The 20,906-nt window shown below is 38.1% G+C and overlaps 2 protein-coding genes across 2 annotated transcripts; both read right to left on the bottom strand.

Annotated features, from left to right (window-relative positions):
- Positions 1–5,657: 5,657 nt before the first annotated feature.
- On the bottom strand, positions 5,658–10,982 carry LOC132184577 (uncharacterized). Its single transcript, XM_059598264.1, has 7 exons — positions 10,895–10,982; positions 10,496–10,547; positions 10,290–10,398; positions 7,999–8,072; positions 7,815–7,918; positions 7,540–7,605; positions 5,658–6,127 (listed from the first exon to the last, which is right to left on the bottom strand). The coding sequence occupies exons 3-7, from the start codon at positions 10,352–10,354 to the stop codon at positions 5,858–5,860; spliced, it is 579 nt and encodes a 192-aa protein (XP_059454247.1). The 5' UTR covers positions 10,355–10,398; positions 10,496–10,547; positions 10,895–10,982; the 3' UTR covers positions 5,658–5,857.
- A 1,339-nt stretch (positions 10,983–12,321) lies between these two features.
- LOC132184079 (serine carboxypeptidase II-2) lies at positions 12,322–20,259 on the bottom strand. Its single transcript, XM_059597564.1, has 10 exons — positions 19,867–20,259; positions 18,589–18,696; positions 17,760–17,855; positions 17,568–17,660; positions 16,579–16,664; positions 16,228–16,491; positions 14,817–14,950; positions 13,415–13,510; positions 12,858–12,963; positions 12,322–12,624 (listed from the first exon to the last, which is right to left on the bottom strand). The coding sequence occupies exons 1-10, from the start codon at positions 20,141–20,143 to the stop codon at positions 12,463–12,465; spliced, it is 1,422 nt and encodes a 473-aa protein (XP_059453547.1). The 5' UTR covers positions 20,144–20,259; the 3' UTR covers positions 12,322–12,462.
- Positions 20,260–20,906: the final 647 nt, after the last annotated feature.

Below are 20,906 nucleotides of genomic sequence, written 5' to 3'. Positions count from 1 at the left end.
ACCCATGTTTCATCATTCGGCCAACTGGTGATATCTGGCAAATTAGTGAATTCTGCCAAAAAATCAGCCAGTGCTTGACCTTTGAGAGAATTTCGAGGGAGAAACTCAATGTCGAATTCTCCCAACTCAATTGCCCAGTTAGCTAATCTTCCCAACAGATCTAGCTTTCTTAGCACTTTCTTCAATGGGTATTCAGTCAACACCCTGATTGTATGAGCTTAGAAGTAAGGTCGGAGTTTTCTGGATGCTATGATCAAGGCGAAAGCCAGTTTCTCCACCTGAGGGTATCTTTCTTCAGCACCTCTTAAGGCTCTACTTATGAAGTATACAGGCTTTTGAATTCCTTCTTCTTCTCAGATTAATGTAGCGCTCACAGCCGTTGGGACACGGCTAAGTACAAATACAGTATTTCTCCGGGTATTGTCTAACTTAACAAAGGTGACGTCGTTAGATACTTTTTTAGCTGTCCAAAGGCTTCTTCACATTCATCAGTCCACTCAAAAGCCTTTCGCAAGACTTTAAAAAATGGAAAGCACTTATCGGTCAACCGTGAAATGAATCGATTCAGTGCCGCTATCCTTCCTGTCAATTGCTGGAGCTGTTTTAAGTTTCTTGGAGACTGCATATCCAAGACAGCTTGTATCTTTTTAGGGTTAGCTTCTATTCCTCGTCTCGACACTATGTAACAAAGAAACTTTTCGGACGAGACTCCAAACGTACATTTTGAGGGATTCAACTTCATCCCGTATTCCTTCAAGGTTGCAAACGTCTCTTGCAAGTCGGGTACATGATCCTGTGGTAGCGCACTCTTGACTAACATGTCGTAGACGTATATCTCCATATTGCGTCCGATCTGGTCTCGTAACATTTTGTTTACCAGCCTCTGGTACGTTGCTCCTGCATTCTTCAAACCATAGGGCATGACTTTGTAACAGTACAGGCCTCGGTCAATTATGAATGCAGTTTTCTCATGATCTTCTGGATGCATGTATATCTGGTTATAACCAGAGAATGCGTCCATAAAGCTGAGTAAGCCGTACCCAACTGTTGAGTCCACCAATGCATCGATGCGAGGTAATGGAAAGCATACCACTTGGAAGCTTTCACCATCTTCTACCTCCCATTGGATTTTTTTGACCAATACTACATTGGCTAACCAATTGGGATAATAAACTTCCTCAATAAAATGAGCCTTGAGAAGCTTCTCTACTTCTTCAGCTATTGCCATATTCCGTTCAAGGGCAAATTTCCTTCTTTTTTGCTTGACTGGCTTCACACTTGGGTCCACATTGAGTTGGTGGAGAATGTCTTCAGGACTAATTCCTGGCATATCTTCATGGGTCCATGCGAAAACTTATAAATTTCCTCACAGGAAGGTGGCGAGACCGTCCCGGACTCTAGGACCAAGTTGTGTCCCAATCTTCAAAATTTTGCCTTCACCAACTACTACATCTTCCAAAGGTTCGGCTGGTTCTCCCTTCGGTTCACCCCTGCTATTACCACCTACTATACCAATGACAATAGGAGCCGGATCCGAGACCCTCTTGAGAGACGTATTGTAACATCTTCTTGCCTGAGTCTGATCTCCCTTCACTTCCCCGACTCCTTCTTCCGTTGGAAACTTCATCATCAAATGGTATGTTGAAGTTATGGCCTTCAACTTATTCAAGGCAGGCTGACCGATGATGGCATTGTAGGCACCGGGTCGGTCAATAACCAGGAAGTCTACCATTACAGTTTTCTGCTTTGGTGCCGTCCTTGCTGTCACATGAAGTGAAATGAGGCCAATTGGTTGGACTTGCTCCCCTGCAAATCCAACCATGGTGGAACTAAATGGTTTGATCCTATCACGATCAATACCCATTTGTTTGAAAACCGGCCAGTACAGAACATCAGCCAAACTTCCATTGTCCACCAAAATTCTATGGATCATATGGTTGGCTACTGTCACCGTTACTACTAGCAAATCATCATGTGGCTGCATTACCCCCCTAGCATCTTCTTCAAAGAAAAAAAGGACCACTAAATCTTTCTTTGCAACCTTGGAAGGTCTCTGTACTGTAAAGATTTCCTCGACCTGTGTCTTCCTAGCGTAGGCTTTCCTAACCGAGTTTGACTGTCCTCCACCAGCTATTCCTCCGGCAAGAGTGTGGATTTCACCTACCACTCCTTAATCCCGAGGGGTCTCAGATCCTCTTTCGGTCCATCCTCCCGATCACGTCTTGGCTCTCATCCTCCTACGTCTCGGTTCGCATCTAACAGGAGGGGTTGTTGGTGAACTGCGTCCTGATTCCTTTCTCCTGCAAGGAACCTCACAAGCCTTCCATTTCTGATGAAGTTTTCGATCTCCTGTCGTAGAGTTATACAATCTTCTGTCAAATGCCCATAATCATTATGGTATTCGCAAAACTTTGTCCGATCTCGCTTCCTCGGATCACCCCTTAACTTACTCGGCCACTTGAAGGCTAGGTCTCTTTTAATTTCCATGAAGACTTCATTGATCCCGGTATTCAAAGGTATGAACCTTCGATCTTCACGTCTTCGGGGTTCTATCTTTGGAAAGGTTGGTACAGTCTTCTTTGCTACTTTCTTCTGGAATTTGCCTTCCTTTGGAGTAGACGTTGCAGGTAGCTCCTTTTTGGCATCCTCCTTTTCTCGGTCTTCTTCGTCTTGACCTTTCGTTAGAGCCTTAATCATTTCCTCCTGATTTATATACTCCTTTGTCTTCTTGATGAACTCGCGAAGAGTTGTCTCTGTCGAACTCTTTGATACTTCGGCCATTAAAGGCCCATTCGGCCAAACTCCGTGCCATAATGCGGATAATACCATTTCATCACCTGGGTTCTCCACCAGCAGCTTTTCTTTGTTAAACCTAAGCATGAAATCCTTCAGGCTCTCCTCCTTTCCCTGACGAAGGGAAAGTAAACAAGCGGAGTGTTCTTCCTTTTCCGAGTTGACAGGAATTGACTAAAAAAGAGGCGTCCGAGTTCTTTGAAATTATCCACCGATTTGGCGGGCAATCTGGCAAACAAATCCTGACCAACTCTTTCTAAGGTGAGGGGAAAGATTCTGCATGCGATTTCATCCGGAAACCTGTGAAGGGAAAAATAAGCGCGGATGCTTTCCATATGTTCAGAAGGGTCGCCATTGCCGTCAAACTCCTTGACACGAGGCATTTTGAAGTTGTCAGGCAAAGGAAAACTCCACACTCGATCAGTGAAAGGCAGGTCGATGTTGTCCATAAGCTCTCCTCCAGGGCTTTTCTCCTCCTTGGCATTCAGCTTGCGAGTTAGCTCTTCGTACTTCTTTTTGAGATCTTCCATGTCTGTACTCATTTGGGTCTCATTTTGCCCATGAGGTTGCTCCCTTCGAGGCCTAGTATGCTGAGACCTCTCTGGGTTCTCCTGCTCACGACGTTCCCCATTCTGGACAATAGTATGATGGCTGGCTTGAACTGAACTCGCTTCTTCATCGCGATGGGAACCGGCCATCCGCTTCCCTTCGCAGATTTCTGCGCGCCTTCCCCTCTCTCGCCTCTCTTCATGCCTTTTTGCTCGCCTTTCCTCACGCTCTTGGTCCCTCTAGCTATTGCGGCCTTCAACAGCTGTGAGCCTTATAGCCAGGTCTTCATTCTGCTTCTCCAAAGCCTTCATGGACTCAGTCATCAGCTTCATGAATTCTGCTAAATTGGATTGTGGTGCGCTGGAAGCTGCTGCAGTTGCATGAGTACTCACCATACTAGATTAGTAGATAGTAAGAACTGATGAAAATCAAAGTTCCCATAGACGGTGCCAAACTGTTGAAGCACAGTTTTTCAAATGGTGACGTGGCACGCCTTCCGAGCTTGTGTTGACCAATACACGAACTATTTGACTGCACAACAAAGAAAGGAGAACGATCGAAGTGACCGGGGGTGAGCCGGCGAGAACACTCCGATGCCTAAGTCAGAATGGGGAAGAGAAAGGATATTAGCAACAACTACAAAGCTAAGATAGCAAGAGTTGCGATTACCTTTGCTTTGATAACATGACTTGTATTTATAGGCAGGGAGAGAATTTGATCTTCCACACAATCAGGAATATTATCCCTTGATATTAGCTGAACAAACATTTAAATGAAGGATCATGTTTGTTAGCTGTTCCGTGATTTTAGTGGCATGAAATCAGGGAATCAGCTTTGTAACTTTTAGGCCGTGCTAAGTTAGTGTGTCCGAGTGGGACTCGGTCACCTTTGTGATCTTAGATGTCAACTAACGTATCTTCATTGATATGTAGAAGATTTGGATTGTAAATGGATGTGGTAACTTTTGAATAGACAAAATCTTTTATCTGTTAACAGCAGCATCTTCCAGGATATCTGAGTTATTCCCTTTGCCGAGACCTGTATGCCCTGAGTTAGTCTCGGACTTCATAGTCTCAATTGAGAGGGTCTCGGATTCTGTAGTCTCGGACACGTAGGTCTCAGATATGAAGGTCTCGGATTCATGAGTCTTGGGCTTTCTCAGATTGGGCCTGAGGACTGTTGAATACTTAATGGGCTAATCCATGACCTAACACAACCTATTTTGGCCGTTTCGGTTTGCTTGATGGGCTGAGTCATTTATTTGACTCATTCCCAATTGTTACTAGGAGTCTAGGATTTCTCTGTCGTTTTCGTCTTTAGTTTGTTTTGGGTCTATTGTTGGGGAGCCCACCCTTTTTCGTTTTTAGGATCGTCTCATCCTTCTTCTTTTCGGATTAGGAGTGGAAATGATCATTCCCTGTAACCCCTTCCTTATTCAATTAAAAAAAAAAAAACAAACAAATAAAGAAACAAACAAACAAAAACAAAAACAAAAAAAAACTCATCTAAATCTTCAAGAGGTAGCCTAAGGACAAAGAAAATTAGTGATCAAGGTTATACAAGCCATTATTTAGATGTGGTACATCTATGTAACTTTTTTTCTCCAATACATCATTGAGGAAGTGAGAAAGGAAGAAACGATACTGTTGAAATTGAATAGCAGAGAGGCTCAAAAGTGGGAGTCGAGTGTGCTCTTAAGCATTTCTAAGTCCTCTTTTAGTCAGCAATTGCCTAAATAGGATTCTCAGGTCTAAATATTCAGTAAAACTAACTTATTGGCACCTTCACCATCTTCTACCTCAATATATGTAAAGTGAGAGGTAATTTGGCAGTACCAATTGCAGAACATTGACCATCAAGAGTGGTGGTTCAATGGCTTAAGGAAGTTTCCAACTGGTCAAGGCATGTACTCAGACGTGAGTTCGAATCTTCGCAATGGAGAATCTCTACATATGCCTAATTAGTATTAGCCGCTTTGAATTCCCATTGATGCCCTGGTAGGGCAGAGTTAGGCTATGGCTCAGTCGGATTTGAGGGAGCGCCTGCGGTTCCCACCGTCCAGGCTCCTCCTGTGCGGCTTCCAGCGAATAGGTGCTACTATAGTTACACTCAGGTAGAATAACCATAATTAATTTTCCCGGCCTAGCTTTTTTAAAAAAAAAAAAAAAAAAATGCAGAACTACGAATGGGAAAGGGTGGTTTGGCCTGATCTGTTCAATAATTGACCGTCTGCTCCCACATGGAATATAACATATTAGCCTGTTCTAAGTTTGGGCAATCAGGAATAAAGGTTGGTCCATGGGGACTATAGAGCACATCTCAAGTCACAAGCCTCTATATCATTGCAAGAAATAATTTATCCTCATAGCATATGTAATTTACATTCAAAGTGGGAGCACATAAAAAAACAAAACAAAACAAAATTGTTGTAATTAAGATTTCTGAGTCATAACCTGACATAAGTTGCCTTACATGGAGGACCCTGTGTGAAATAAAAGACTCTAAAAAAATGGTCCTAAGAAATCCAGATGCTTCCAAATGCTTCTTCAAGAGCCCTCTTCTTGCCAAGTTCTGCACTCCACCCTCCTGCCCTTCCCCCTCTCTCTGCTCGGAGCTTCATCACTTCCTCATCTTCAACGGAATAACCTTGCATGTCAAACCCCCCTCCAAGAGGAATTGGTTGTGGGGGCATGCCTGTCGGTCGCGGCTGCCCTCCAGCAAATGTAGGTGCATATTGTCCCTGGGCACCGGTACCATATCCTGTTTGAGAGCTTTGGTTTGAAGCCTGTCTCGGTAGAAAGAGAAAATGAGTTATCAATATGTTCTCTTCTCTCTTAGACAGGAAAAATTAGTTTGATTCAACAAAATAAACTCAAAGCATCATGAAACGTCCAAGAGAAAATGGCTCATCACTTCAATCTTCAAAATAGGATTAAAACAAAAAAAGTAAATTGACAATATTCTATGGCATGTTTGAACTTCTATGGCATCCTATGATCGTCAATCAATGGATAACAAGATTCCCAAAATATATATTCAACAAATTCCCGTAGCAATAAAAGAAAAGAGGTTCACCAAAGATGAAAGCCAAAAGATATCCATCATTGCCATCCATAGATAAGTAAGTTTTTACAGGCTCTTAGCATGTATTACAGGTTCAAAGTAACAAAGCAAATAAGTTGTGGGCAGCGTCTTTCAACCCACAAATACTTTTTGAGATTAAAACCATGATAGCCAACCAATCGAGTTGCATCATCTCTGATTTTCTCAAGTCGAATGAGTGATTAGTAGTTAGATCACAAACTGATCCCGCTAGTTCACAGTGGTAGTCAACAGAACACAATTAAAATGTGGTTTACCAAAGTAGGTTTTGAACTAGGAGTAACACATACACAAGGAACTCATAAAATTATCTAATTTAAATCAAAATTTAATATTCCATACGCAGCCCAATGATTTGAAGGTACAATAAAAGACTAATAAATTGCTCCATAAATGGGCTCATTCCAACAGATATAGCTATATTGTTGCAAATGTTGGCGTTGCAAAACATCAATAAAAAGTGTTTATCAACCAATGTTGGTCCCAACTAAGTAGTTTCCTAGAAGGGGGTGGGGCTAAGAGACTGTCCTCTTTTAGCATTTTTGCATGGGCAGCTGTTCTCAAGGCTTGAAAAAGCTGTCATAAAATTTAAACTATGCTCCAATGTTGGTCCCAACTAAGTAGTTTCCTAGAAGGGGGTGGGGCTAAGAGACTGTCCTCTTTTAGCATTTTTGCATGGGCAGCTGCTCTCAAGGCTTGAAAAAGCTGTCATAAAATTTAAACTATGCTCAAAAGTTTGCAACATGAAAATTAAATGTAATTGTTGCGTTCAGCAAAGCAAGGATCAAAAAACCAAATGTCACAAAAATGCACATTTTTCTCAAAAGTCTACAACAAATTAAGGATCCTAAGTTTGCCTACTGATTTTTCTTGTTGTCCCTTTCAATTACATGATTTGTTCTGGTTACAGCCAAGGATAGAGTCAAATTTTAATGTATGAAATATTGGAAGCAGTCATCGCAGTCAATTCAATATCGGCCAGATGCTTCTAGTTAATTTGTGTATTACAGTCAATTCTGAGTCTTTCTGAGATTGACACGATAATCACTGATTCACGACAAGTTTTATATATATGAAAAATAATCCCATTCTCACCCCATCAGTATCATTCTGAGCATGATTTCCCTTGCTTGCAGCCAAAGCTGCTGCCAATTCTTCAGCCTGTTTGATTAACATCACGAGAATTAGTAACCTTTATGTAAATATTAGGAAAAATGACCAAATTTACCAACCACTAGCATTAGGAGATCGTATAAATTGTTCTTCTTGATGGCATTAATTGAAAAGAATAAAATGTAAATCTCAGCCACTTGTATTGGATAAAAGTGGCAGAAGTTAGGAGCAGAAACATAATACTCTTTCTCAAGTACCTTCCGAGCTCTATTTATCATAATTTGTTCTGCATTTTCTTCCTGGTACTGTGCAATTTTTGCTTCAATAGCAGGGACATCAATTCCTTCAATCAAGTTAAATGCTGAAACAGAATGGTTTTCTTTTTGTCAAAATAAACACTCTTACATTATGAGTTTCAAGAAGGACAACTTATGAACTTACTCATGTCTTCCACTTCCTCCAAATAATCGTTGTATTCTCTCAGGGATGGAAAATCATCTTCTCGTTTATTGAATCTACGACATTGTAAGATAGAGAAGTATAATGAGAGATGGTACTTAACATTATATATATATAGGTTAAGCACAAAAGGGAGTGGACAATACTTATCAAAAAAAAAAAAAGGCGGAGTGGACATTAAAATTGGAACCCAATGCAAAAAGCACAATCATTAAAACATGTTCCATATTTCTTCAATACCTTTTGCTATGATTGCTATCAAAACCTTATAATGATGACTAAAAGTTGATAATTACAAAAATTCTTCATCCATCCTATATATAGGAAGCTTTGAACCCTTGATTTGAATCAACTCCAAGATTGGCATCTTTCCTCTTCAAACAGGGGTGTCCATGCATTTGCCACAGACCCTTTAAAGAAGAATTGATGTGCGCTGGTTCTAGATTAGCATTAAGTTAAAAGTTGGTAGTCTGAAGTACAAAATCCAAAACATGGACACTCTACAGTCATACCACATTCTCTTGACCTTTTCAGTAACAATGCTTGACCAAACAGTGTAGTGAATGCAAACAGATATCACTGCTATATCCAAGTTTGAACATAAACCACAATACAAACTTCTTCTTAGCATAACAACCAGCATCAACACATCTAGAATCAAATTATCCTAATATCTGCAGTACCCTACGTCTAACCTCTCAAGGCACAGGATCATTCTAACCCTTCTCAGAGGATTTCATCTGCAAACCCAAAGTTTATGGATGACTGATAACGCTCATCATCATGTAGCTATGGTTCCATAACTTTATACATTTCTGGAGGTCCTACATGCTAAACACCCCGTGATACAAGCTACTACCCCTTGAGTACTTATAGTACTCTATTGTATTTTAAAAGACCCAAATATCCATACTCATGAGTATCAAATTATGAATTCTGTTTGAAATTCTCCCAACCACCCCAAACAACACCTAGAGGGTGGTGAATAGGCGTTTTCCAACAGTCACATCCAATAAAAATATTGCATCCACACACAATGAACACAAATAAAATAAAGCTGTAAAGATATCAAACACAACAATTTTGGTGATAAAGTTGAAACCTTTTGAAGTCTTCAAAAGTAAAACCAATCTGAAGCAGTCAAATCCAAGAAACTCATCCACTATAGAAGAATCAAATTGCATATAGTTTATAATTACAAAAACCTTGTAACTAAACCCAATGTGTACCCCAACAATCAACCCATTTGTCTCTACCATAGTAGCTCTAGAACTCTGGCCAATTCTTCTACCAAGCTTCGTCTAAAACCCAAAACTCCGGTGGCTAAAGGTTTGTTTTCAATTGTGTGGTTTAACAAAATTTAGGAGAGGTTAAAGAATGAAGGCATAATGATTCTAAGGTTCTATTTAAGAGCACATAATAATGGCCTCATGGTCTACTAAAAATCGTGTGGTCTGAGGCTTATAAAGATCCTGGGAAAACAAAGGTTTAATGAGAAGATCGGTTTAATAAAAACGCTACTAGAGAAGGCAACGTTCAAACATTAGCTAGGGTTTCAAGGTTTATCACATTGCAGTGTTCGAGCGTTCTTGGAACGTCATAGCAAATAGAGAATTCTACTTGACATATTGAGCACTATGTTCAAACATTCTTCAAATGTTACTGCAAACAAAAAGTTCTGTGAAGCACTTGAGGCTTTGATGTTCGAACATAACATTCTAGAACCAGAATTTTTGATTCCTTGATTCCCATGTTCGAATGTTTTTCGAATGGCATTGCAAACGAAGCACACTGCCTTGCAATTTGAAGTCTGTAGAGCTTCCTTGTTCGAACATACTTTGAACGTGAATGTGAATGACGTGTTTTTTCTTGCATTCTGAAATCACTTTTTCAAACCACAGACTTAAAAACCGACTCAACCACTAAACTAGAAATACAACCAAATCAGTTTTGAGACTGAATATGCCAACACAAATCTTAACACCATCCTTTGACACTGGTTAAAATACCTTGAAAGTTGAGACCCTAATAACACTTGAATTACATCTTAACCTAGAATCAAGCTTCAGTAATTCTAACCTAAGGAATTCTACTCACCAAAAAATTCAAACCTCAGGAATTCCGCAAAAGCATAGAAAGTGCATATGCACTAATTTTCCACATTGTCAGGGCTCAATTGCACTCACACGACACTTCTTGGGTTTTCAGTTTTACACATCAAAAAAAGGGAAACACCACACACACACACACACACACAGAGAAAGAGCTTTTACATGCTGACTATCCTCTTCCTGATGGAAATCTCCTTGTTGTGGGGATTAGAACTGGAGACCACCATCTCCGATGCCCGTCAGCCTTTTTCTTGTTTACTTTCCTCCTCTCCTATACGTTTCAAGTATTCAAAAGGTCCATAAGTGCATTTGACTACAGCAAATGGAAAGAGGAATCATACAGATAGAACTAATTTTTTGAACCAGACCTGTTCAGTGACACCTTTTGCAGATGGCTCTCAGATGTTAGGCCAAAGATATCTGCACAAAGAACAAAAACAAAAGTTAGGACATAGCACTAATGTTTCTAAACCCAAAATTGGACCTCTGATGAACCCACATGAAAAATTTATCCAAGAAAAAAAAAAGAACTTTCTTCTTGCAGTTATATAAACTTGTGAAAATCAGGACATTTTAGATAGATAGACTCATAGACTGACATAATAATGCATATGGGAAAAGAGTTATTTCCTTGCTAATCTGGTTTATGTTCGTAAGCAAGCAAGCGTAGTTCAAAGCACGCTGATTTGCCTAGGGGTAAAGATAAAAGTGTTGGATTTATCAGACAAGTGAAAAAAGTTGGGTCAGACATTTAAACAAACACGTACCGGTTATATCTGATCAGGCTAGTAGACCCCCCGAGTTTAATCAGAAAGGAGGGGGGGTGGGTTTCACCACAGCCTGGTACCAATTCAGAAACTACCAGAGAATGGGGCTGGTTAGTTGAAGAAGACGAAGAAGGATGGGCCATGGGCGAGTGTTCGGCCCGAGGTCAAATCACCCGAACCCATTCTCTCGGAAAAAGGAAACACGCCTGCAAAAGAATCACAAGGTTTTAGGCCCAATAACTTTGGGTCTAAGCCCAGTTACCCAATCTTACGAAGAAGGGGAAAGGGAAATTACTAGGCATGATTTTTCTCTAGAAAAATGCTAGAAAAATGCCATAACAGGTGAGGAGCTCTGCAACTTTTTTCCTGGCCCATTTATGGATATTCGAATCAGGGCATGACAAGAATGCAAGAATACTTGAAGGAAAAAAGAAAAATTACATTTTTTTTTTTTTTGCCTAAGCAAATCTGAAAAAAGGTTCCTTGGGATTAAATAGTCAAGAGCATAATGTTTATATGTACCACAAGGAAAATGACATATTAACCGAATACTTAACAATTAAATCTATTAAATTAAATCAACATTAATCTTTAAAACACGTGATTCTTACATGTTAAAGACATATGTTAATTTTATATTAAAAATACATATGAAAATTACATGCTCTAAAGATATGCCAGTTTAATAGACTGGGTAAGAATTTTTTTCAACTCAATTTGAAAGAAAACTTTATCTTAAAAAAAAAAAAAATTAAGTATCATGATTTATCAATAAGGGCACTTGTATTTTGAGAACTTTAATTCAATTTTTTTTTTTTAATTCAGTTTTATTCTATGTGGTCTCTCTCTATTTTCTGAGAACATATTTCAATAATTATTTTCTTAAAAATAAAATAAAAAACAAACATTAAAGCAAATTCTAATGAATTTGTTCTTGTTTTTGTTTCCAGTTTAAATTTATAGGCAAATTTAGAATTTGGTTATGTGAAAATTCAAAATTTTACTCTTTTTTTTTTTCTTCATAAAATCCACACTCACTACAAACTCTAAACACACAAAACATCCATAATTGCATGGGTTTTGAAATTTAGGATCCAAACTTAAGTTTATTTAAACTCAACGTCAATCGACAAAAGGACAAGATTTTCTTTCAAATTAGGTTGGAGGACCTGAATTAAAATATCCATAAATGAGCTAGGAGAAAAGTTGCAAAGCTTCTCACCTGATATGCCATTTTTCTAAAGAAAAATTGGCCGATCTTGCATTTGAATTCAATGTCAATGACAAAAGGATAAAGTTTTCTTCCAATCTAATTTATTCAACTAACATATGTCATTGGAACACATGATTCTCACATCAATTCACAGAAACCATGTTTGAGACATTATAGACTAAATCAACTCATAATTTGCTGTAAAGACCACAAATAAAACCCTAATTCCCTTCATTGATTTTCTTTTTAAGTACACTTCAAATGCCATTAACAACATTTATTCTGCTGTGGCCACATGAGGAAGTACTTTTTCCTTCTGATTCATGAACAAAAAGCAAGTGGAAAAAGGAAAACTTCAAGATGAACTGACTAGCTCTAAAGCTGGCATCGAGGTTCCTGATAAGAAGGCTTTAATGAGTGCCAAAGCTAGTTTTGGTCTATGTAAAGGAACTTCATGTCCTGCTCCCCGGACAGATACAAAGGTAAGCCCAGAATATTCTTGGGTCCATCCACCCACCTGTACAAAAAATTGTGTTAATTCCTAGTGCTTTTACTGCCCATAAGTTGGAAACCCACATATTTGGTACATGCATTGATAAAAACAAGTATTCTATATTGGAAAACTCATTGTTTTTATCTGAAGAGAGAAGCATATAAGAACTAGAGTGATAAACAACTACTAGGGAAGAAAAAAGTTATTTTTTTAGGAAACCCTAGATTTTTATTTCCTCAATAAGTTGTATCATTTACCTGTCCATCATCATACCAGGCCTGCCAAGGTCGCAAAGTCGGAAGCTTAAGAGCATCTATACTGTACCGGGTGGATGTAACTGGGATTATGGCATCTGTATCACCACTGCCACACATGAAAGAAGAGTAAAACTTGGATCATTACCAGAAATTTGTATGAAGAACAGAACAAAAAATCATTTGCCAGCAGAACTAGAATTCTTAATCAAGGTTATATAAAGTACCTCAAATGAAAATGATGCAAAATCTGAAAAATTAGATTCAGATATGAATTGTAGAATTTGATTTAGAAAGATAATTGGATTAAAAGTGCAGTAGATTGAGATTAGATTTGGGTCCTACCTTGCAAATTGACTACCCTAGGCAAAAATAATAAAGGTGCCAACACATGGAAGGTTTTTGGGGTGCTTCCTAGCTTTAGTGCCAAGTAATTAATAAGAAAGCATATGCACTTAATTTTTTGCAGGCACATGGTAATGCAAATGCTCGTTACATATCAAAGCAATACTCGAGGTAGTGAATAAATGAAAAATATGTGCCAGGTAGTCGGAAGGAACCTGAACATCCATACGCGCAGTCCTGAATGTATCAGCTCACGATAAACGTCAAGCACTGTTCTAGGAGAATCCTTCCAGTTATTATTTACCAGCTCGCTACACAACAAGATTAAAAAGAGTGAAAATTACAGGGACTTGCATGTCTTAGCACTTCAGTCAAGGTTATCAAAGTATGCAGAAGTGATTTCATATAGGAGATCAATAGAAGATTATCTCAAGTTCTTTAGGGAGAAAATGAAAACATAAATTAACCGTCGTAGTATGTTTTGTTTGGTGCACAAGCAACAATTTCCATAAGCAACATTAAAAGACCACTTAGTAACATAAAAAAATTGGCCTTTCCAATATATTTCACCTTTTTTAAGATGCTCTAAAATTGAATGAGTTCTATATAGAACCGGAGGCTTTATCATGTATTAGTTAAAGATATGAAGACATTGGCATTGTTTACTTTTCAGGTTTATATTATTCCACACCTGGATGTAGTAACTATAAGTTTAGAACAAAGATGCTAGACTTCCTCACACAATTTAACAAAACAAACTATGTTAGTTTATTCCAGTGGCAGGCTAAAAACCCTAACTGCAGCTCCTTCAGCAATCCCAAACCACTCCCCTTAACCCACCATCTGGATATAAGAGTGTTGCTTTAATCATTCGGGATTAATATCTTCACATTTGTAGGGTATCATTCACGATGAATAATTTTTCAATCAACCAAAAGGAATACTTGAGCCGGTGATATTTTCTAATGGCTAAATTATTAAGCCAGATAAGGTACTGTTGCGTAAACACATGCGAGTATAAAAGCTAAGTCTCATATTGGATAGATGTCACAAGTGAAAATGGATGGTTAATATAGCATAATTGCGCTTAAACTCATGCGCTTAAGTTTTTCAGTCAAGTGGTATCCTGACAAATTATATTACGCTCTCACTAAAAAAAATCCTCAAGATATCAATTGCTCTAACAAGTGGTATCAAAGTCAATAGTGGTATGCTTGTATGGCGGATAATAATGGTTCCTTTCGCAGTTGAAGTATGAATGAAGGTACATGTCATGGACAAAATCCACAAAGTCCGCACAAGTGATCCTAAAGATGATCCATAAGATTAATAAAGCTTCCATTGAGGAGAAGTGTAGTAATTTGGTGATAGACTCATACATGAGGGAGGAATGTTGAGTATACATGTATGAGTATATAAAGGTTAACCTCACATTGGACAGATGTCACAGGGGTGACTGATTCATATAACATAATCAGGCTCAAACTTTTTGGTTAAGTAGTGCCTTGATATGTTATATTGTGATCTCTCTAGAAGACTTTCAAAAGTATCAATCTCGTTAATTAATAAGTGACAATGCAATTATAAGCTCTTAAATATATCTTCAAAGAGCCATACCTGCAGGTTGACCATTTAGATGGCGCATGAGCCAGGTCAACATGAAGTGCCCTTTGAACCTCAGGTAGATTGAAGTATACAACAGAGTGTGCCTCGGTGCAAGGATCATACCTCTCACTAATGTGACCAACCATCTAGCAGATACCATTAGAAATCATTAATGATCTGACCAGATACACTATTATAGAGGCATCATGAAAAATCTCTTCAGAAGCAAGATTTTGATTTTCACTATCATATTAGAGTTGGTGACTGAAAACAGGAAAAGTTTAATCCTGAAACATGATAATTCCAAACTGTGCATACGGCAGAAAAGCTGTAAATTACTCTTTCACGATGGTGGATTTGCACAGTGATTTAGAGTAAAAGAGCACTGCAAGGACGTAAATCATAGAGGATAAAAACAACGTTATATTTTTATTTTCAATGTTTTCTTATCTATAGCCATACATATTCTATTTTGCCAATCAAGTAAACATTCTCTAGCCTTGACAAACTGTTAGGCAAGTCTATGGTACCGTTTTAAACATATTCATTTTAACACATCCAAATAAGTTGAGGGAAAAAAGGGCAAAGTAAATGAATCTTCCGCAATGGGAAAGACACTTCAACCTTTGATATTTTCAACATCCTGTGGCAGTTCGTGTGCCAACTTGACGAAGCTACTTCAGGACTATGCACTTCTTAGAATGGTTATCGGGGGAGGAAGAGACATTAGACAGGTTCCTCCAGAATGGAGCTACACTAACACCAACTTCTGGAAAATTTGTCATACGTAGTTCTTATATAATTTACTCTAAATTCCTCCAAATTCCTCAATTTGAGAAGCTATGATCCCTATTCTTGGAAGATGTATAGTAGTTCTTACATACCACTTTTTATCACCATGGATGGATGTCTAATTCTGCAAACAGCAGTAACAGAGGAATGACATGCCATAGCTAAAATTTTTGTGGCAAATGAAGCTTGCTACTAATTGTTTAAGGCACTAATGTACAAAAGCATCTCAAAAGCAGATAGAAAATTACCTGAGTACAATCAAGAAGTAGATAAATGTATAGACTAAAAGTTTTCCATGGAGAACCCACGAGAGCTAAAAAGGACCTAATTGAGAGAGCGAGAAACCCAGCCAACCAAGTATTTTTCCCATTTTTAAACTCCGCCAAAAACACTAACTCATACTCAGAAACTGCACAAAGATGACTTGAAAAAAAGTCCCGCTTTATGGACTTTTAACAGATTAAATGAAGGGAGTGTTAACATGGTTTACATCCTTGCAATGCTCATGGGTAACTCACAGAGAACATTCAGAAGTGAAAAATATATTTAAGAAGGAAAATTTTGATTCACAAGAAAAATTTTAATAAAATGTGCTAAAAGTCTCCTATATCGATTGTTCAGGATAACTCACGTTCATTCTTTTTCGCAGCCGATTTGACTGGCTTACGTTAGCGGGGCAAGTGGGAGTGAAGATGCTATATGGGTCAATGTCTCCAAGTTCTTTGTCAGCAATATCCAAAATCTTATCACAAGAAGTTGAGGTGTGTATAAATGACTGAAAATCACAGAGAACATTCAGTAGTCTGTACGTTTGATCAGAAATCAAACCAGCTGACCACATAAACTGAAAGACCCCCAAATGGTCATGGAAATCGTCAGTTAGAGCATTTCCCACCTGCATAACACACATTTTGACGTTTAAGTTGTCAATATGATACAGAACATCAGGAATTTTAGCTATAGCAAAGAACGGAGCCTATACCATATAACCCCTCAGATTAACTGTTCTTTCCGTCACTGCAGAGTTGTACCTTACAATGGCTTGGCTTAGCTGAGGAACGTAATGTCCTGGAACACAGATTTGAGTAGTTAAAATCACAAAATACACACACTACTAAGACATCAAAAGAACTTAGAAACATATATGTAAAAGAAAAAAGAAAGATAAACCTCTTAAGCCATGAATAAGATTATTGAACAAAGACCTACGTCCCTTGTTTGAGATAAGTGTTGTAATTGAAATTATTGCATGATATAAGTGCAATTATATATTGCAAGGATGAAGAGCATAGCAATACCAGATAAATGGTGGATTACTATTGTCGTATGATAACTTCAATCCACTAAGCATAATCCACCACTCCAAAAAGTAAGCAGTACACAAATGGTATTTGGTTAACCTAAAGGATTTATCCTTAAAGTCCTTTGAGGTGGGTGACAGGTGGAAAGCCTCTGCATGTACGTTAAAATAGCTTTCCAGAAGCAAATAGATGAGACTCACTTGTGATGAACATGATGACTCTACAATACACTTTCTTGTTTTTGTCTTTTTATTTAACTTTCTCACATTTTCAGGAGTCTATGCCCACTGATTCCATATAGAATGTTCAATCTACTAAATATTGTTCTTCCTTCTGTCACCCCAAATCATGACAAATGCCAAATTTGTGTTTTTTTTGTTAAAAAAGAGAAGTTTTTCCTTTTCCTATATCACATAATAGGATTCAAATTCATGGAAGCTGCTTCATGATGGTTGTAAAGTGTCACCAGAACAAGACACTTGTGGCAAAAAAATCTTCGGATTCAAAAACACAAAATAACATGACACATTCCAATAATTCATTGTCTCTAATTTCGACCCAACAATAAATGATGCTTGAAAAAGATCCATAAACTACATAGCTGGAATAACAGAGCGACAAAAATATTCGCACTACTTCAGATTAACGCCATACAGAGATTGAACTTTACCTGCATAGCTCTCTCCTGTAATATAAAAGTCCCTTCCTTTGTATTGAGGAAAGCGCTCAAACCACTTCAATAAAAATGCTAGAGAGTCCTCGGCTACAAACCAGAAGATGACAAATTTAAAGTACATAAGCTAGCAACAATAATAGACTTTTCAAAGCATAATCACAAAATACAAAATGGTCAAAGAAGTACCAGTTCTTTTATCTCCATTGTTTAGCAAATCAGAGGAAGTGTTCGAATATGAAAAACCAACTCCGACAGGGGAATCAATAAATAAAATGTTGGCAACTGCAGAAGGATAAAACTAGTTAGACAAATGTTTGCGTAAACCATAGGGCATGCTTTGCTGTAACTTATAGTTCCAGAAAACAGAAGGCATAATATTTGGAAGTAACACTCTGCAGTCAGAGCAACATGTTAACAATAATTATGCATGAATGTCATAATGTTCAACCAATTAAGTCATCAAGAGTAGTAGATGAACACGAAAAAGAGTCTTAAAGGAAAGCAGTGTATGTGCCAAACAATCAGTAAAGAAGTCGTATGACTATTTGCATTGATAGTTTATCTATCAATAAACTCCATAAATTGATTTCTCCATGCTATAAATAAAATTCAGATATAATTATTTTCTTGCAAAGAGTTAGTTAATAGATGAAGTTTGAATAGAATGATGTAATAACATCGATTGTTTAGGCTAAGTGTTATTCTATATAAGTAAGCTGAGCCAAATGATGCACTAATCCAATCCAGATTGGGCCATGTTTCAGGTAGATGAAAATATCTCCAGCTCAGACACATTTTGATATAATTCATGCATTGTTCATCAAATCCTAGCATCACTTAAGAACCAAGATAAGAAAAGGAAAAAGTTTATATTTATCACCATTTCAAGCACTCAGTAATCAATATTTCAAATACAATTATTTACTTCTGGCTACGCTGTTTTCTGGCTCAAATATTACAGGAAAAAAAAAATCAGAAGACAAAAACGTTGACAAATTCATTAGATGTTTCTCACCTTGATTCCAAGAGTAAGGGTTCAAATAAAGTGTCTTTCCATCCGCCTTGATATGAAAAGGGCCAATTTCCTCTGCCTCCCCATAAGCAATGGATGAACATCCAGGCCCTGAAAGCAGTAAGTCTTTAGTCAGAAACTCATTTCAAAAGATTGCACTCTATCAACAGCAATTAAAAAAACAGACAAGCTGTCAATTTTCAACATCCAAATGGTTTGAAAAGCAAAGAAACATCAATGTAGAAAACTTTTACAAATATTAAGACTTTTTCCTGTCACATATTCTTTAAAGTTATCAATCAAACAGTAAAGAACAATTCAAACAGTTAGGAATCAGAACATTTTGTTAAAGTGATAATTGAAGGTCAAGCCAACAGCCAGATTCTAAGGAGAATTACGGCTATGAAAGACATCCAGATTTCAAGGGAAAGTCACGGCTGTCACCGGGAAAATATGGGGCATAATCTCTTCCAGAATTCAAGGCTTAATTCATGCTTGCACAGCTTCCTCTTAACTCGTTGGTTTCAGTAAACCTACGTGCCAGCTAGTTTAGCTTTTATAGTCTTCTATTTTATTTGTATCTCTTGCAATCTCGCCACCTCACACTGTGGCTCTAGCACCTGTATCTCTCCTATATATTCTGGACTAGACACGAATGCTCAGTAAGATGATTACAACCAAAACTCTCTTGGTGTCTTCATTCTAATACATTTTTCCTCCATCTGCATTTCCTCTCTTTTTTTGTTCTTTTTTTTTTTTTTTCTTTTTTTGTATCTCAACTATTTTTTTGTGATATGATCATTGGAAAACTCCATTTGGTCCCAGGAAGTTCCCGTTGCTCTCATCTCAGGGCCAAACTTCCCCTTAAATGGAGAATCCTCTTTAACATGGCAGATTGAACCACAGCTATAACAGAAATCTGAGAGCCTTTCATATTTGAACTGAACAGTCTGAACCCATACTTGATCTTTCCCTTCTCCACTCTAATTCGAAGGAACTTACAGAAATGAACTCCCTTTGTATTTGCATCATCAATCTCCAAAAGCTTTCCCAGTTTCTCTCCAATCCGTGTGGCATTTTCAGTAGCCGTGAATTTGGATCCAATAATTCCCTCTCACATATTCTTTCAAGTTATCAATTAAACAGTTAGTAATAAGTCACACAAGAAAAATATGGAAACTAGCAGCAAAACAGTCACATACCAATTCAAAAACCACAAGTCAAAACACCAATAAATTATATATATATATAAAAGGGTATGAACAAATTTTGAAGCTTGACCTCCATTAAGCCAAAGAACAAGAGGCTTTGAATCAGGATCCTCAGCAGCCTCAATGAACCAGTAGAAGAGGGCCCTCCCAGAATCTTCATTGACATCGATGTACCCAGCATAGTGTGCAAAGCTCAGGTTAAAACTCTGCCCTGGGAGCCTAAGAACCTTGTCTAATTTTTGCTGGACAAGAGGGTCTGTGGAACAGGTTGCAATACCAATACCCAGATGGACATAGACAAGGAAAAACAAAATTTTGTGAACAAAGGGCCATCTGGGCTTCGTCATTTCTTTTCAGTTGGTTAAGGAAATGGCCGTTGGATACTGGGATTTTTAAGGTTGAATGGTCCTGGTTTTGTTCACAACAAAGAAGCAAAGTCTAGCTGGTTTTGCTGACTCCTGCAGGCAGAAAACCTCTTTTTTTATCTTCCATTCCCAAGATTGTGGGCAGGGATAAGGGCGTGTTTGGTTTGGCTATGTTGTCATGAAACCGTTTTCTGTTTGCGGACCTCGCTTCAATGCACTTTCCTTTCCCGAAGGGACACATTAATTAGGTGGTCCAGTTGTTGGCATTTTTGGCTGTTAAACTATATGTTTCCAAATGAATGTTACTGAAGGGAGCCAAACACGTCTTTTCACTGTCTTTGACCGTTTGTTGTAAATGTATTTGGGCTCATATCCTTAGAAGACGGCATCAAGCCCGGCTCAACCCTTCTGGAAAGACTAATTGGTTACAGCCCAAGTAGCCTGGCTGGTTGATACGGCCCATCACAGCATTAAGTTCGGTGCTAGAACTTCCAGACCAGTACATCATGGATGGATCAGGACTCAGGAGAATCATTTTCATTTTAAGACGAGATGATCTATTTTTAGTCGAGATTAAATTTTGTAGATTTAATAGTGTTAATTAGGAACACACTTTAAGCTAGGTGTGGCAGTTCGTGTTATATAAGCCGCTCAATCTTAATCCGATTTATTTAATTAAACGGATCAAATTTCTCAACCATAATCTCTTAATTTCGTATTGAATTTTGTGTCGAATTTACAGATA

Source organism: Corylus avellana, chromosome ca6 (assembly GCF_901000735.1).
Source record: "Corylus avellana chromosome ca6, CavTom2PMs-1.0".
NCBI classification, from domain to species: Eukaryota; Viridiplantae; Streptophyta; class Magnoliopsida; order Fagales; family Betulaceae; genus Corylus; species Corylus avellana.
Note: the sequence above shows the minus strand (reverse complement) of the source record. Positions and strands in the feature narration are given on the sequence as shown.

Bases quoted from the DNA above. Each gene is read 5' to 3' on its own strand.
- LOC132184577 (XM_059598264.1), bottom strand. From the start codon at position 10,354: ATGGTGGTCTCCAGTTCTAATCCCCACAACAAGGAGATTTCCATCAGG. The intron at 8,073-10,289 runs GTAAAAGCTCTT...ACAATGTCGTAG, and splicing joins AGGAAGAGGATAGTCAGCAT to ATTCAATAAACGAGAAGATG. The intron at 7,919-7,998 runs GTAAGTTCATAA...ATTCTGTTTCAG, and splicing joins GGAGGAAGTGGAAGACATGA to CATTTAACTTGATTGAAGGA.
- LOC132184079 (XM_059597564.1), bottom strand. From the start codon at position 20,143: ATGACGAAGCCCAGATGGCCCTTTGTTCACAAAATTTTGTTTTTCCTT. The intron at 16,665-17,567 runs GTAAAGTTCAAT...TCTGTGTTCCAG, and splicing joins TACAGGAGAGAGCTATGCAG to GACATTACGTTCCTCAGCTA. The intron at 12,964-13,414 runs GTTCCTTCCGAC...CATGTGTGGCAG, and splicing joins CTGCGCGTATGGATGTTCAG to TGGTGATACAGATGCCATAA.